This window comes from Coregonus clupeaformis, chromosome 36 (genome assembly GCF_020615455.1).
Source record: "Coregonus clupeaformis isolate EN_2021a chromosome 36, ASM2061545v1, whole genome shotgun sequence".
Classification (NCBI taxonomy): Eukaryota; Metazoa; Chordata; class Actinopteri; order Salmoniformes; family Salmonidae; genus Coregonus; species Coregonus clupeaformis.
The window spans coordinates 41355464-41370069 of record NC_059227.1 but is presented as its reverse complement, the minus strand read 5'-3'; the positions used below and the strand labels follow the sequence as shown (position 1 = coordinate 41370069).

At 47.8% G+C, this 14606-nt stretch overlaps 1 protein-coding gene across 2 annotated transcripts in view; it reads left to right on the top strand.

The window, feature by feature from the left end:
* The window catches only part of LOC121552577 (feline leukemia virus subgroup C receptor-related protein 2-like), a 69210-nt gene that overhangs the window by 1604 nt on the left and 53000 nt on the right, over positions 1-14606 (top strand). For both annotated transcript variants that reach the window (XR_005997262.1, XM_041865533.2), the window contains exon 2: positions 11713-11854. Coding sequence is in view for 1 of the 2 variants with exons in the window: in XM_041865533.2 (XP_041721467.1) it covers positions 11713-11854 (142 nt within the window). In the remaining variant the exon portion in view is untranslated. The remainder of the gene's footprint in view (positions 1-11712; positions 11855-14606) is intronic.

The window sequence follows — 14606 nt, the reverse complement described above, 5'->3', positions numbered from 1 at the left end:
GCAAGCCTAAATAAGTTCAGGAGTAAAAATGTGCTTAACAAGTCACATAATAAGTTGCATGGACTCACTCTGTATGCAATAATAGTGTTTAATATGATTTTTGAATGACTACCTCGTCTCTGTACCCCACACATACAATTATCTGTAAGGTCCCTCAGTCCAGCAGTGACTTTCAAACAGATTCAACCACAAAGACCAGGGAGGTTTTCCAATGCCTCGCAAAGAAGGGCACCTATTGGTAGATGGGTAAAAAAAAAGCACACATTGAATATCCCTTTGAGCACGGTGAAGTTATTAATTACACTTTAGATGGTGTATCAATACACCCAGTCACTACAAAGATACAGGCGTCCTTCTTAACTCAGTTGCTGGAGAGGAAGGAAACCGCTCAGGGATTTCACCATGAGGCCAATGGTGACTTTAAAACTGTTACAGAGTTTAATGGCTGTGATAGGAGAAAACTGAGGATGGATCAACAACATTGTAGTTACTCCACAATACTAACCTAAATGACAGAGTGAAAAGAAGGAAGTCTGTACATAATAAAAATATTCCAAAACATGCATCCTGTTTGCAATAAGGCACTAAAGTAAAACTGCAAAAAATGTGGCAAAGTAATTACCGTTATGTCCTGAAAACAAAGCGTTATGTTTGGGGCAAATCTAACACATCACTGAGTACCACTTTTAATACTTTCAAGCATGGTGGTGGCTGCATCTTGTTATGGGTATGCTTGTCATCGGCAGGGACTAGGGAGATTTTTTTTAATAATAAGAAATGGAATAGAGCTAAGCACAGGCAAAACTCTAGACAAACCTGGTTGTCTGCTTTCCAACGGACACTGGGAGACAAATTCACCTTTCAGCAGGACAATACCTTAGAACACACTGGAGTTGATTACCAAGACACATGGAATGTTCCTAAGTGGCCTAGTTACAGTTTTGACTTAAAATCGGCTTCAAAATCTATGGCAAGACTTGAAAATGGCCGCCTAGAAATGATTTTAAAAAACAACTTGACAGAGCTTGAAGGCGTGTCGGCCAGTAACGCCTTCACATGGCTGCAGTACGGCATCGTCGGCAACGTCTTCATGCGTTTCTACAACATCGACGAGCTGGCCCTCGATTGGCTCTCCTATGATCTACTTCCTGTCTTACATCCCGCTCATCCTGCCCATCCTCTGGTTGCTAGACAACCGCGGAATTCAGGGACGTGGTGATGGCTGGCGCGGCATCAAGACAGGGAGTGCTAGACCGGACATGTTTCTGCTGATGTTCTTCGGTCAGTTTGTGCTCGGTCGGTACGGTGTTCATCCTGGGGATCCCCTCTGTCCTGGCCTCCACCTGGTTTGGTAAAGTGAGGTCTCCACTGCCTGCTCCACAGGAGTGCTGGGAACACTGCCTGCTCCACAGGAGTGCTGGGAATACCGCCTGCTCCACAGGAGTGCTGGGAATACCGCCTGCTCCACAGGAGTGCTGGGAACACTGCCTGCTCCACAGGAGTGCTGGGAACACTGCCTGCTCCACAGGAGTGCTGGGAACACTGCCTGCTCCACAGGAGTGCTGGGAATACCGCCTGCTCCACTGGAGTGCCGGGAAACCAGGTTTGTCTGCAACTCTGTCTTCTGTATCTTTTCAACTATAGTGGACTGTCCTAGTAGCAGATGTTGTAGAATAGGTTTTTTTCTGTGAGTGAGTGTGCTGTTTAGCCTACATCCTGAATCATGCCCTGTGCTAGCTGTTTAGCCTACATCCTGAATCATGCCCTGTGATAGCTGTTTAGCCTACATCCTGAATCATGCCCTGTGCTAGCTGTTTAGCCTACATCCTGAATCATGCCCTGTGCTAGCTGTTTAGCCTACATCCTGAATCATGCCCTGTGATAGCTGTTTAGCCTACATCCTGAATCATGCCCTGTGCTAGCTGTTTAGCCTACATCCTGAATCATGCCCTGTGCTAGCTGTTTAGCCTACATCCTGAATCATGCCCTGGGCTAGCTGTTTAGCCTACATCCTGAATCATGCCCTGTGCTTGCTGTTTAGCCTACATCCTGAATCATGCCCTGTGCTAGCTGTTTAGCCTACATCCTGAATCATGCCCTGTGCTAGCTGTTTAGCCTACGTCCTGAATCATGCCCTGTGCTAGCTGTTTAGCCTACATCCTGAATCATGCCCTGTGCTAGCTGTTTAGCCTACAGCCTGAATCATGCCCTGTGCTAGCTGTTTAGCCTACATCCTGAATCATGCCCTGTGCTAGCTGTTTAGCCTACGTCCTGAATCATGCCCTGTGCTAGCTGTTTAGCCTACATCCTGAATCATGCCCTGTGCTAGCTGTTTAGCCTACGTCCTGAATCATGCCCTGCGCTAGCTGTTTAGCCTACAGCCTGAATCATGCCCTGTGCTAGCTGTTTAGCCTACCCTACTGTGTGGATTCAGCTTGGACACTAAACTCAATCTTTGCCCGACACCTTTGTTGACATGCAGTTGTGCAGAATAGGTCATTGTGGCAAAGACTTTGAGAATAGTGTGTTTTGTTTTACTCTTTGGACCAGGGGCCAGATGCCTTGAACACATGCCGCTCAACACTACAGCTCTGTGAGAAACTGTCATTGTTGTATACACATGCCGCTCAACACTACAGCCCTATGAGAAACTGTCATTGTTGTATACACATGCCGCTCAACACTACAGCTCTGTGAGAAACTGTCATTGTTGTATACACATGCCGCTCAACACTACAGCTCTGTGAGAAACTGTCATTGTTGTATACACATGCCGCTCAACACTACAGCCCTATGAGAAACTGTCATTGTTGTATACACATGCCGCTCAACACTACAGCCCTATGAGAAACTGTCATTGTTGTATTCAGCGCTGAGCGCAATCGTCGTCATCGGAACTCACAGTCACTAGCGGGACATTGAGCCCCTAACGGCTCTGTTGCATCCCGCAGTGTGTTATGTTTGGTGTGGCGTTCTTTTATGTTTTTAATTTGTACACTTTTGTTTGTAAACCAGCTGTCAATGATGTCTTTACAGTTGCTGGGGGGGGGGTGTTGGACTGATCTTGTTGATCGTGTACATACCCACTACAAACGGACTAAATTATGAAAACGCTGCTGGCAGTGGAATCCAATACAGCAGAGAGTTCCTACTGCAATGCAACTCAAACACGAATGCCATGGATATCCCAATGGCCCATCTAATCCCTGATTTGTCTGGGAGTCGATTACAAACCCAAATGCAAACGTGGAAAACGCAGGGGGAATCAGACAAAGACTTAAAAAACTTAACACCTTGCTGATCAATGCCCAGTCACTGAGGGGGAAAGCGGATGAGCTGTCAGGGAATCAGGCTCTTCCAACACGAATACCGGGAGGCCTGTTTGCTGGCGTTTTCTGAGACTTGGCTGGATGACAGAGTTCCGGACAGGGAAGTGGAGCCGGACGGCTTCACACTGGTCAGAGCGGACCGTGATCGTCACAGGGAAACGTCACTGCGGGGGCATCTGCCTGCTTGTCAGGGACCAGTGGTGTAAATCGATCCTGGTAAGAGAGAGACTCTGTACCCCCGACATTGAACTGCTTTCTGTGTCACTGCGACCCTACTATCTGCCCCGTGAGTTCCCCCAATTGTTTGTTACCCTTGTGTACATTCAACCAAAAGCTAATATAGCAAAGGCATCAGAGATTATTTATAATCTGTCACAGAAACTGGAATCCATCTCCCCCGACGCAAACCCACATTTATTTTAGGGGATTTTAACAACTGTACTTTGCACAAGGTCCTGCGCACGGACCACCAGTATGTGAAATGTCACACTAGGAAAAAATACTATTGATTTGTGCTATGGGACAATACCACATGCTTTCACTGCCACCACCAGACCTCCTCTTGTGACATCAGACCACAGTGTTGTCTACCTCCGGCCTGCCACCACCAGACCTCCTCTTGTGACATCAGACCACAGTGTTGTCTACCTCCGGCCTGCCACCACCAGACCTCCTCTGGGGACATCAGACCACAGTGTTGTCTACCTCCGGCCTGCCACCACCAGACCTCCTCTTGTGACATCAGACCACAGTGTTGTCTACCTCTGGTCTGCCACCACCAGACTTCCTCTGGGGACATCAGACCACAGTGTTGTCTACCTCCGGCCTGCCACCACCAGACCTCCTCTTGTGACATCAGACCACAGTGTTGTCTACCTCCGGCCTGCCACCACCAGACCTCCTCTGGGGACATCAGACCACAGTGTTGTCTACCTCCGGCCTGCCACCACCAGACCTCCTCTGGGGACATCAGACCACAGTGTTGTCTACCAGACCTTCCCTGGGGACATCAGACCACAGTGTTGTCTACCTCCGGCCTGCCACCACCAGACCTCCTCTGGGGACATCAGACCACAGTGTTGTCTACCTCCGGCCTGCCGCCACCAGACCTCCTCTTGTGACATCAGACCACAGTGTTGTCTACCAGACCTTCCCTGGGGACATCAGACCACAGTGTTGTCTACCTCCGGCCAACCTACTGTCGGCTCCTGGAGAGGGAGAAACCTACAGTTAAAACTGTCCAGATCTGGACTGACAATAGTATCGCTCGTCTCCAAGGGTGTTTTGACTGGACTATGTGGGAGGTATTTCAGGACAGCTCTGATCTGAATGAACTCACAGATGTTGTTTCAGACTATGTAAACTTCTGTGTTGAGTCGGTTGCGCCGACTAAAACAGAGGAGTTGACGATGACATTCTTCCTCTCCTCACCACGGTCTATAGACATCTAGAGGGTGTTTAAATCCCATGTCAGGGTTCTGTTTTTTGGCTTTTCTTCTGCCTTCAACACAATCCAGCCTTACATTCTGCCACGGAGACTCATAAGGGACATCTCCTTAGATGGGGGGGTTGGTTTTGTGGCTGTTGGACTTCCTGAGCCAGAGGTCACAGCGGGTCAAAGGGGGGTCCCACGTTTCAGACATACGCACCACCAACACAGGCTCTCCTCAGGGATGTGTTTTTTTCCCCCACTGAACATCTTGTACACTAATAGTTGTACTAGTTCCCATCCTGACAGACACCTCGTTCCCATCCTGACAGACACCTCGTTCCCATCCTGACAGACACCTAGTTCCCATCCTGACAGACACCTCGTTCCCATCCTGACAGACACCTAGTTCCCATCCTGACAGACACCTAGTTCCCATCCTGACAGACACCTAGTTCCCATCCTGACAGACACCTAGTTCCCATCCTGACAGACACCTAGTTCCCATCCTGACAGACACCTAGTTCCCATCCTGACAGACACCTCGTTCCCATCCTGACAGACACCTCGTTCCCATCCTGACAGACACCTCGTTCCCATCCTGACAGACACCTAGTTCCCATCCTGACAGACACCTAGTTCCCATCCTGACAGACACCTAGTTCCCATCCTGACAGACACCTCGTTCCCATCCTGACAGACACCTAGTTCCCATCCTGACAGACACCTCGTTCCCATCCTGACAGACACCTAGTTCCCATCCTGACAGACACCTCGTTCCCATCCTGACAGACACCTCGTTCCCATCCTGACAGACACCTCGTTCCCATCCTGACAGACACCTCGTTCCCATCCTGACAGACACCTCGTTCCCATCCTGACAGACACCTAGTTCCCATCCTGACAGACACCTAGTTCCCATCCTGACAGACACCTAGTTCCCATCCTGACAGACACCTAGTTCCCATCCTGACAGACACCTAGTTCCCATCCTGACAGACACCTAGTTCCCATCCTGACAGACACCTAGTTCCCATCCTGACAGACACCTAGTTCCCATCCTGACAGACACCTAGTTCCCATCCTGACAGACACCTCGTTCCCATCCTGACAGACACCTCGTTCCCATCCTGACAGACACCTCGTTAAGTTCGCTGATGACGCTGCCCTGACCAGCCTGTTGCATGGTGACGAGGAACACCATGGCCCGGTCCTAAATGACTTTGTAGAGTGGTGTGACGAATCACTACTTGGTCCTCAATACCAACAAGACCAAAGAGATGTGCATAGACTTCAGGAAGCGTACAACACCTACCTAGGCAACATCTATCAGAGGTCAGAACGTAGAGATTGTAGAGGAATACAAAATATCGGGGTGTCCTCTTGGTCAATAAGCTTCAGTGGAGTGAATGTACAGACCTGATCAACAAAAAGAGTCAACAGAGACTGTACTTTCTCAAAAGCTGGGATCTTTTAATGTTGACTGTACTATACTGACTCTGTTTTACAAATCTTTCATTTGAGAATATTTGAACTTTTTGTATTGTTTGGCAATGCCGCTGTCAGCCAGAGAAATGTACTGAGAAGGATTATCACCATAGCAAGCAAGGTACTTGGAGTCAGACAGACAGGCCTGGATGAGATCTTTTAAGATCAGAGCCCTCTGCAAGGCTCACAAAATCATTTTAGACCCAAGCCACCCCCTGTACCCAGACCCAAGCCACCCCCCTGTACCCAGACCCAAGCCACCCCCCTGTACCCAGACCCAAGCCACCCCCTGAACCCAGACCCAAGCCACCCCTGTACCCAGACCCAAGCCACCCCCCTGTACCCAGACCCAAGCCACCCCCTGTACCCAGACCCAAGCCACCCCCTGAACCCAGACCCAAGCCACCCCCCTGTACCCAGACCCAAGCCACCCCCTGTACCCAGACCCAAGCCACCCCCTGTAGCCAGACCCAAGCCACCCCCTGTACCCAGACCCAAGCCACCCCCTGAACCCAGACCCAAGCCACCCCCTGAACCCAGACCCAAGCCACCCCCTGAACCCAGACCCAAGCCACCCCCTGTACCCAGACCCAAGCCACCCCCTGTACCCAGACCCAAGCCACCCCCTGTAGCCAGACCCAAGCCACCCCCTGTAGCCAGACCCAAGCCACCCCCCTGTACCCAGACCCAAGCCACCCCCTGTAGCCAGACCCAAGCCACCCCCTGTAGCCAGACCCAAGCCACCCGCCTGAACCCAGACCCAAGCCACCCCCCTGTACCCAGACCCAAGCCACCCCCTGTACCCAGACCCAAGCCACCCCCCTGTACCCAGACCCAAGCCACCCCCCTGTACCCAGACCCAAGCCACCCGCCTGTACCCAGACCCAAGCCACCCCCCTGTACCCAGACCCAAGCCACCCCCCTGTACCCAGACCCAAGCCACCCCCCTGAACCCAGACTTTGAACGACTCCCCTCTGGGTGCAGGTATAGGGCAGGAAAAACAGAACTAGACAATAATTTGTGCCAATCGGCCCGGTAAGGCCCGGTGTGATATCCCTCCTAAACAGCTGGGGTTAATGTTCCAATCGACCCGGTAAGGCCCGGTGTGATATCCCTCCTTAACAGCTGGGGTTAATGTTCCAATCGACCCGGTAAGGCCCGGTGTGATATCCCTCCTAAACAGCTGGGGTTAATGTTCCAATCGGCCCGGTAAGGCCCGGTGTGATATCCCTCCTAAACAGCTGGGGTTAATGTTCCAATCGACCCGGTAAGGCCCGGTGTGATATCCCTCCTAAACAGCTGGGGTTAATGTTCCAATCGGCCCGGTAAGGCCCGGTGTGATATCCCTCCTAAACAGCTGGGGTTAATGTTCCAATCGGCCCGGTAAGGCCCGGTGTGATATCCCTCCTAAACAGCTGGGGTTAATGTTCCAATCGGCCCGGTAAGGCCCGGTGTGATATCCCTCCTAAACAGCTGGGGTTAATGTTCCAATCGGCCCGGTAAGGCCCGGTGTGATATCCCTCCTAAACAGCTGGGGTTAATGTTCCAATCGGCCCGGTAAGGCCCGGTGTGATATCCCTCCTAAACAGCTGGGGTTAATGTTCCAATCGGCCCGGTAAGGCCCGGTGTGATATCCCTCCTAAACAGCTGGGGTTAATGTTCCAATCGGCCCGGTAAGGCCCGGTGTGATATCCCTCCTAAACAGCTGGGGTTAATGTTCCAATCGGCCCGGTAAGGCCCGGTGTGATATCCCTCCTAAACAGCTGGGGTTAATGTTCCAATCGGCCCGGTAAGGCCCGGTGTGATATCCCTCCTAAACAGCTGGGGTTAATGTTCCAATCGACCCGGTAAGGCCCGGTGTGATATCCCTCCTAAACAGCTGGGGTTAATGTTCCAATCGGCCCGGTAAGGCCCGGTGTGATATCCCTCCTAAACAGCTTGGGCTAATGTTCCAATCGACCCGGTAAGGCCCGGTGTGATATCCCTCCTAAACAGCTGGGGTTAATGTTCCAATCGACCCGGTAAGGCCCGGTGTGATATCCCTCCTAAACAGCTTGGGCTAATGTTCCAATCGACCCGGTAAGGCCCGGTGTGATATCCCTCCTAAACAGCTTGGGCTAATGTTCCAATCGACCCGGTAAGGCCCGGTGTGATATCCCTCCTAAACAGCTGGGGTTAATGTTCCAATCGGCCCGGTGTGATATCCCTCCTAAACAGCTGGGGTTAATGTTCCAATCGGCCCGGTAAGGCCCGGTGTGATATCCCTCCTAAACAGCTGGGGTTAATGTTCCAATCGGCCCGGTAAGGCCCGGTGTGATATCCCTCCTAAACAGCTGGGGTTAATGTTCCAATCGGCCCGGTAAGGCCCGGTGTGATATCCCTCCTAAACAGCTGGGGTTAATGTTCCAATCGGCCCGGTAAGGCCCGGTGTGATATCCCTCCTAAACAGCTGGGGTTAATGTTCCAATCGGCCCGGTAAGGCCCGGTGTGATATCCCTCCTAAACAGCTGGGGTTAATGTTCCAATCGGCCCGGTAAGGCCCGGTGTGATATCCCTCCTAAACAGCTGGGGTTAATGTTCCAATCGGCCCGGTAAGGCCCGGTGTGATATCCCTCCTAAACAGCTGGGGTTAATGTTCCAATCGGCCCGGTAAGGCCCGGTGTGATATCCCTCCTAAACAGCTGGGGTTAATGTTCCAATCGACCCGGTAAGGCCCGGTGTGATATCCCTCCTAAACAGCTGGGGTTAATGTTCCAATCGGCCCGGTAAGGCCCGGTGTGATATCCCTCCTAAACAGCTTGGGCTAATGTTCCAATCGACCCGGTAAGGCCCGGTGTGATATCCCTCCTAAACAGCTGGGGTTAATGTTCCAATCGACCCGGTAAGGCCCGGTGTGATATCCCTCCTAAACAGCTTGGGCTAATGTTCCAATCGACCCGGTAAGGCCCGGTGTGATATCCCTCCTAAACAGCTTGGGCTAATGTTCCAATCGACCCGGTAAGGCCCGGTGTGATATCCCTCCTAAACAGCTGGGGTTAATGTTCCAATCGACCCGGTAAGGCCCGGTGTGATATCCCTCCTAAACAGCTTGGGCTAATGTTCCAATCGACCCGGTAAGGCCTGTAGGTTAGTCTATTTTTATTGCTATGTAACTGTTATGAATGTTGTATTGTCAATTTGTTTTCTACTGTAAACGCCACTTTAAACGTGTACACGATACTGCAACATAATGTCCCCATGGGGACAATAAAGTCAGTAAAAATAAAGTACCTCTCACCCTATGAGTGTCATGGCCCCAAAGCATGAAGATGTTATCAGAGATCCTGTTTCACTGCACTACAATACAGCACTTCCAACTGCTTTCACACCACGGACTGGGAAGGTGTCCAGCTGATGTCAAACATTTAAACAGTACCTCCGGAAAATGATTAAGTTTCAGCCTGTTTTGGTAGGATGGAGTTATGGCCTGCCTAGTGACATCACCAGGTGGTAAATTAGTTAACAGACCAATAAGAAAGAGAGTTCCAAACCTCTCTGCCAATAAAAGCTCGTTTTCAGTTGTCTCCTCCCCACTCAGACCACTCCCAGTATTGCGTGAGGAATCGTTTTTTCGCTAAGAATCTATTTTTGTTTCTTTTTGACAACTTTTTAATTGAAAACATTCATAGTAAGGTATTTAATTGTTACCCAGAAATTATTTCATAAAACAGCTGCATTGGGCCTTTTTTAAGTGGAAGCTAGGATTCACTCCTTAGTCTTTAGTTTTTATTAAGTGGGTAATTTATTTGAATATCAGCTTCACACAGTATTAAAGACTATCAACATTTAAGAGTCAGGCATTTCACAGTTAATACCACAGTCCTCCTGTCCTCCACTCTTACTTGCTTAAATGTGAACGTAACTGTAAATGTGACTCAAGCTGTGTTTTACTTTTGACCAATCAGATCTTTTGACATCAGATATTTTTCAGAGCTGATCCGATTGGTCAAAATACCAATTTAGTGAAATAAAGATCAGAATTGGGCTGCCTGCCTAAATTCAGCCTTAGTATCCCTGGCGGTCTGTAGAAGCACGGTGGCTAGGAAAAACTCCCATGAAGAAGAAACCTAGAGAGGAACCAGGCTCTGAGGGGTGGCCAGTCCCACACTAAGTGATATGTGGAAACTCTAATTTACAAATTCCTGTTTTCTCTGAATCCTCCAGTCCATAAGGCTGGCCAGGTGTTTCTCTGGAGCCTCCAGTCCATGAGGCTGGCCAGGTGTTTCTCTGAATCCTCCAGTCCATAAGGCTGGCCAGGTGTTTCTCTGAATCCTCCAGTCCATGAGGCTGGCCAGGTGTTTCTCTGGAGCCTCCAGTCCATAAGGCTGGCCAGGTGTTTCTCTGAATCCTCCAGTCCATAAGGCTGGCCAGGTGTTTCTCTGAATCCTCCAGTCCATGAGGCTGGCCAGGTATTTCTCTGAATCCTCCAGTCCATAAGGCTGGCCAGGTGTTTCTCTGAATCCTCCAGTCCATGAGGCTGGCCAGGTGTTTCTCTGAATCCTCCAGTCCATAAGGCTGGCCAGGTGTTTCTCTGGAGCCTCCAGTCCATGAGGCTGGCCAGGTGTTTCTCTGGAGCCTCCAGTCCATGAGGCTGGCCAGGTGTTTCTCTGGAGCCTCCAGTCCATAAGGCTGGCCAGGTGTTTCTCTGGAGCCTCCAGTCCATGAGGCTGGCCAGGTGTTTCTCTGGAGCCTCCAGTCCATAAGGCTGGCCAGGTGTTTCTCTGGATCCTCCAGTCCATGAGGCTGGCCAGGTGTTTCTCTGGAGCCTCCAGTCCATAAGGCTGGCCAGGTGTTTCTCTGGAGCCTCCAGTCCATGAGGCTGGCCAGGTGTTTCTCTGGAGCCTCCAGTCCATAAGGCTGGCCAGGTGTTTCTCTGGAGCCTCCAGTCCATAAGGCTGGCCAGGTGTTTCTCTGAATCCTCTCTGGTCTTATTAAACAAGCTGCAACATGGCTTCCTCCATTCAACTGGCTGTTCAATGTTTCCACTTAAATCACTTAGTGTGGGACTGGCCACCCCTCAGAGCCTGGTTCCTCTCTAGGTTTCTTCTTCTATGGAGTTTTCCCTAGCCACCGTGCTTCTACATCAGCATTGCTTACCGTTTTGGATTTTTAAGGCCGGGTTTCTGTATAAGCACTTTGTCACATCTGCTGATATAAAAAAAAAGGGCTTTATAAATTTGATTTGATCCCTCGTCCTCTGAAGGGATGGGCCAACATGCGTCGTCAGTTAGCCAGTTTGAGACAGGTTGAATTTGTAGTACAGTAAATGAATGCCCTCTGTCTCCGGTCTCTCTGTCTCCGGTCTCTCTGTCTCCGGTCTCTCTGTCTCCAACATTGCATCTCCAATAAGGGTGGTCGTTGTCTCGTCAGTTTTTCTTTTCTTTTTTTTTTTAAAGCTTTGCTGTCGGTTTCTTCTCTTCTTCCAGCTGGGTATAGCCGTCGGGTTCCTGCTACCTCCCATCCTGGTGCCTAATGTTGAGGACATGGATCTGCTGGCCTATCACATCAGTATAATGTTCTACATCACAGCAGGAGTTGCTACACTGCTCTTCATACTGGTCGTCATAGGTAACATGTTTATTATTATATGATGTACTATAAATGTAAACATCAAACTCTTACTAATACATATATAATGCATATATAACCACTTTTACTTTTTCCACATTTTGTTGTGTTAAAGTGGGATTAAAATTGATTTTATTTTATTTATCAACGATCTACACAAAAGTGGAAGAAAAATTCTAACATTTGTAAAAGAAAAAACAAAAACACTGAGTCAATACATGTTAGAATTATTACAGCTATGAGTCTTTCTGGGTAAGTCTCTAAGAGCTTTGCACACCTGGATTGTACAGTATTTGCACAATATTCTTTTTTAAATTCTTCAATCTCTGTCAGGTTGGTTGTTGATCATTGCTGACAGCCATTTTCAAGTATTACCATAGATTTTCAAGCCGATGTAAGTCAAAACAGTAACTAGGCAACTCAGGAACATTCAATGCCGTCTTGGTAATCAACTCCAGTGTATATTTGGCCTTGTGTTTTAGGTTATTGTCCTTCTGAAAGGTACATTTGTCTCCCAGTGTCTGTTGGAAAGGTTTTCCTCTAGGATTTTTCCTGTGCTTAGCTCTATTCCGTTTCTTTTTATCCTAAAAAAAACTCCTTTGTCCTTTCCGTTGACAAGCATACCCAGAACATGATGCAGCCACCAACATGCTTGAAAATATCAAGTGTTACTCAGTGACGTGTCGTGTTGGATTTGCCCCAAACATAACACTTTGTATTCAGGACATAAAGTGAATTTCTTTGCCGCATTTTTTAGCAGTTTTGCTTTAATGCCTTATTGCAAACAGGATGCATGTTTTGGAATATCTGTATTCTGTACAGGCTTCCTTCTTTTCACTCTGTCATTTAGGTTAGTATTGTGGAGTAACTACAATGTTGTTGATCCATCCTCAGTTTTCTCCTATCACAGCCATTCAACTCTGTAACTGTTTTAAAGTCACCATTGGCCTCATGGTGAAATCCCTGAGAGGTTTCCTTCCTCTCCGGCAACTGAGTTAGGAAGGACTAGGGCTGTTACGGTGACCATATTACCGCCACAGAGGCAGTCACGAGTCATGATCACAGTCAAATTCCACGTGACTGTTGAGTCACGGTAACTAGGCTTCTCCAAAACAGCGCTCTGATGCCGCTGATGGTCATTAGTAGCCTACCAAACTTGCTAACGGCCAGTCGCTAATGGCCTGGTACTCTGTTTTCCCTCTAATCACTCTGACATCAATGCAAATGCAATCGAAAATCTAATCAAACACTTCATGAGAGCCCATGAGCTGATGTTACACAACAGTTCTATGTCATTGCGTGAGAAAACAGAGTGATGGCCTCTATTAAAAAGAGGAGGATCCCATCAGCTTTCTATAGGCTAGACATACTATATTTATTTCTCAACTTTCCTAATATTTTTAATTTATTTTTAGCAGACGCTCTTATCCAGAGAAAAAATAAAATAATGTATGCACTCATTAACTGTAAGTCGCTCTGGGTAAGAGCGTCTGCTAAATGACAAACAAAAAAAACAACAACAAAAAAAAAAGTTTGGGGAAGCACATTTTCACCATAGAAGTACACCTTTTTATAATAAAGCGTTCCATGCATCATTGCATTTGCAGACTTATGTAAGATAGCCTACTGTTCCTTATGTGATGATTTAGATTGGCTAGTCATAGTTTAGGCTAATAATATAACTCAATCACTGTTAGCAAAAAAAGAGCATTCAATGCATGGCTGAGCACGTGAAGAGTAGGGCTATAGGCTCTATCAGATACCTTTCTTTCTTTGCACAGGAAAAATCTGGCCTTTTTTTATAAACACATTTCATGCAATTCTACAACACTTTATATGACTGGAGACGTTAGCAGAATATTGTTTAACACGACAAATGACACGGTAGCCTACTCTGCTGACACTGACCAACAGATCAATGAAAACAACGTTGTCCATTTATAATCGGAGAGAAGGGGAGACGCTAGTAGAATATGACGTCCATCTGAACTGGAGGAGGAAATTATTGTCCAAAAACAAACTTTTAAGTGGCACTGACCCAACATGATAGAGTGAAATATGCGCAGTGCGATGTTGTTCGCTCAATTAAGTTTAGAATTTTGATAACTAAAAGACAGATGAGTTTTTTCATTGTCTTCTTTAAACCTTTAGTAGCCTATTTTGAATTATTTTATTGATTTTATATACTTGCTTGTTTTGTCACAGAAACTGAAATTAAGAAAACTATAACAATATTAGCAACCAGGAAATGGCGGAGAGATTTCTGCATTAGTGCATCTTTTTAAATGGATTTATTAGACTTTTTAAAATGTAGACGTTCCAAAGGTCCTCAACAGTGGCTTGTAGGCTATGCGTGGAACCCAGGAAATGCTAAATGTGTTTATGTTAATTAACGGTCATCTTTGTAGTGACTGGGTGTATTGACACACCATCCAAAGTGTAATTAATAACTTCACCATGCTCAAAGGGAAATTCAATGTCTGCTTTAAAAAAATTAGTTTTACCCATCTACCAATAGGTGCCCTTCTTTGCGAGGCTAACGTCCCTGGTCTTTGTGGTTTTAAATCTGTGTTTGAAATGTACTGCTCTACTCAGGGACCGTGGGGTACAGAGATCAGGTAGTCATTCACAAATCATGTTAAACACTATTATTGCGCTCATAGTGAGTCCAAACCTATGTGACTTAAGCACATTTTTACTCCTGAACTTATTTAGGCTTGCCATAACAATACTTATTGACTCGAGACATTTC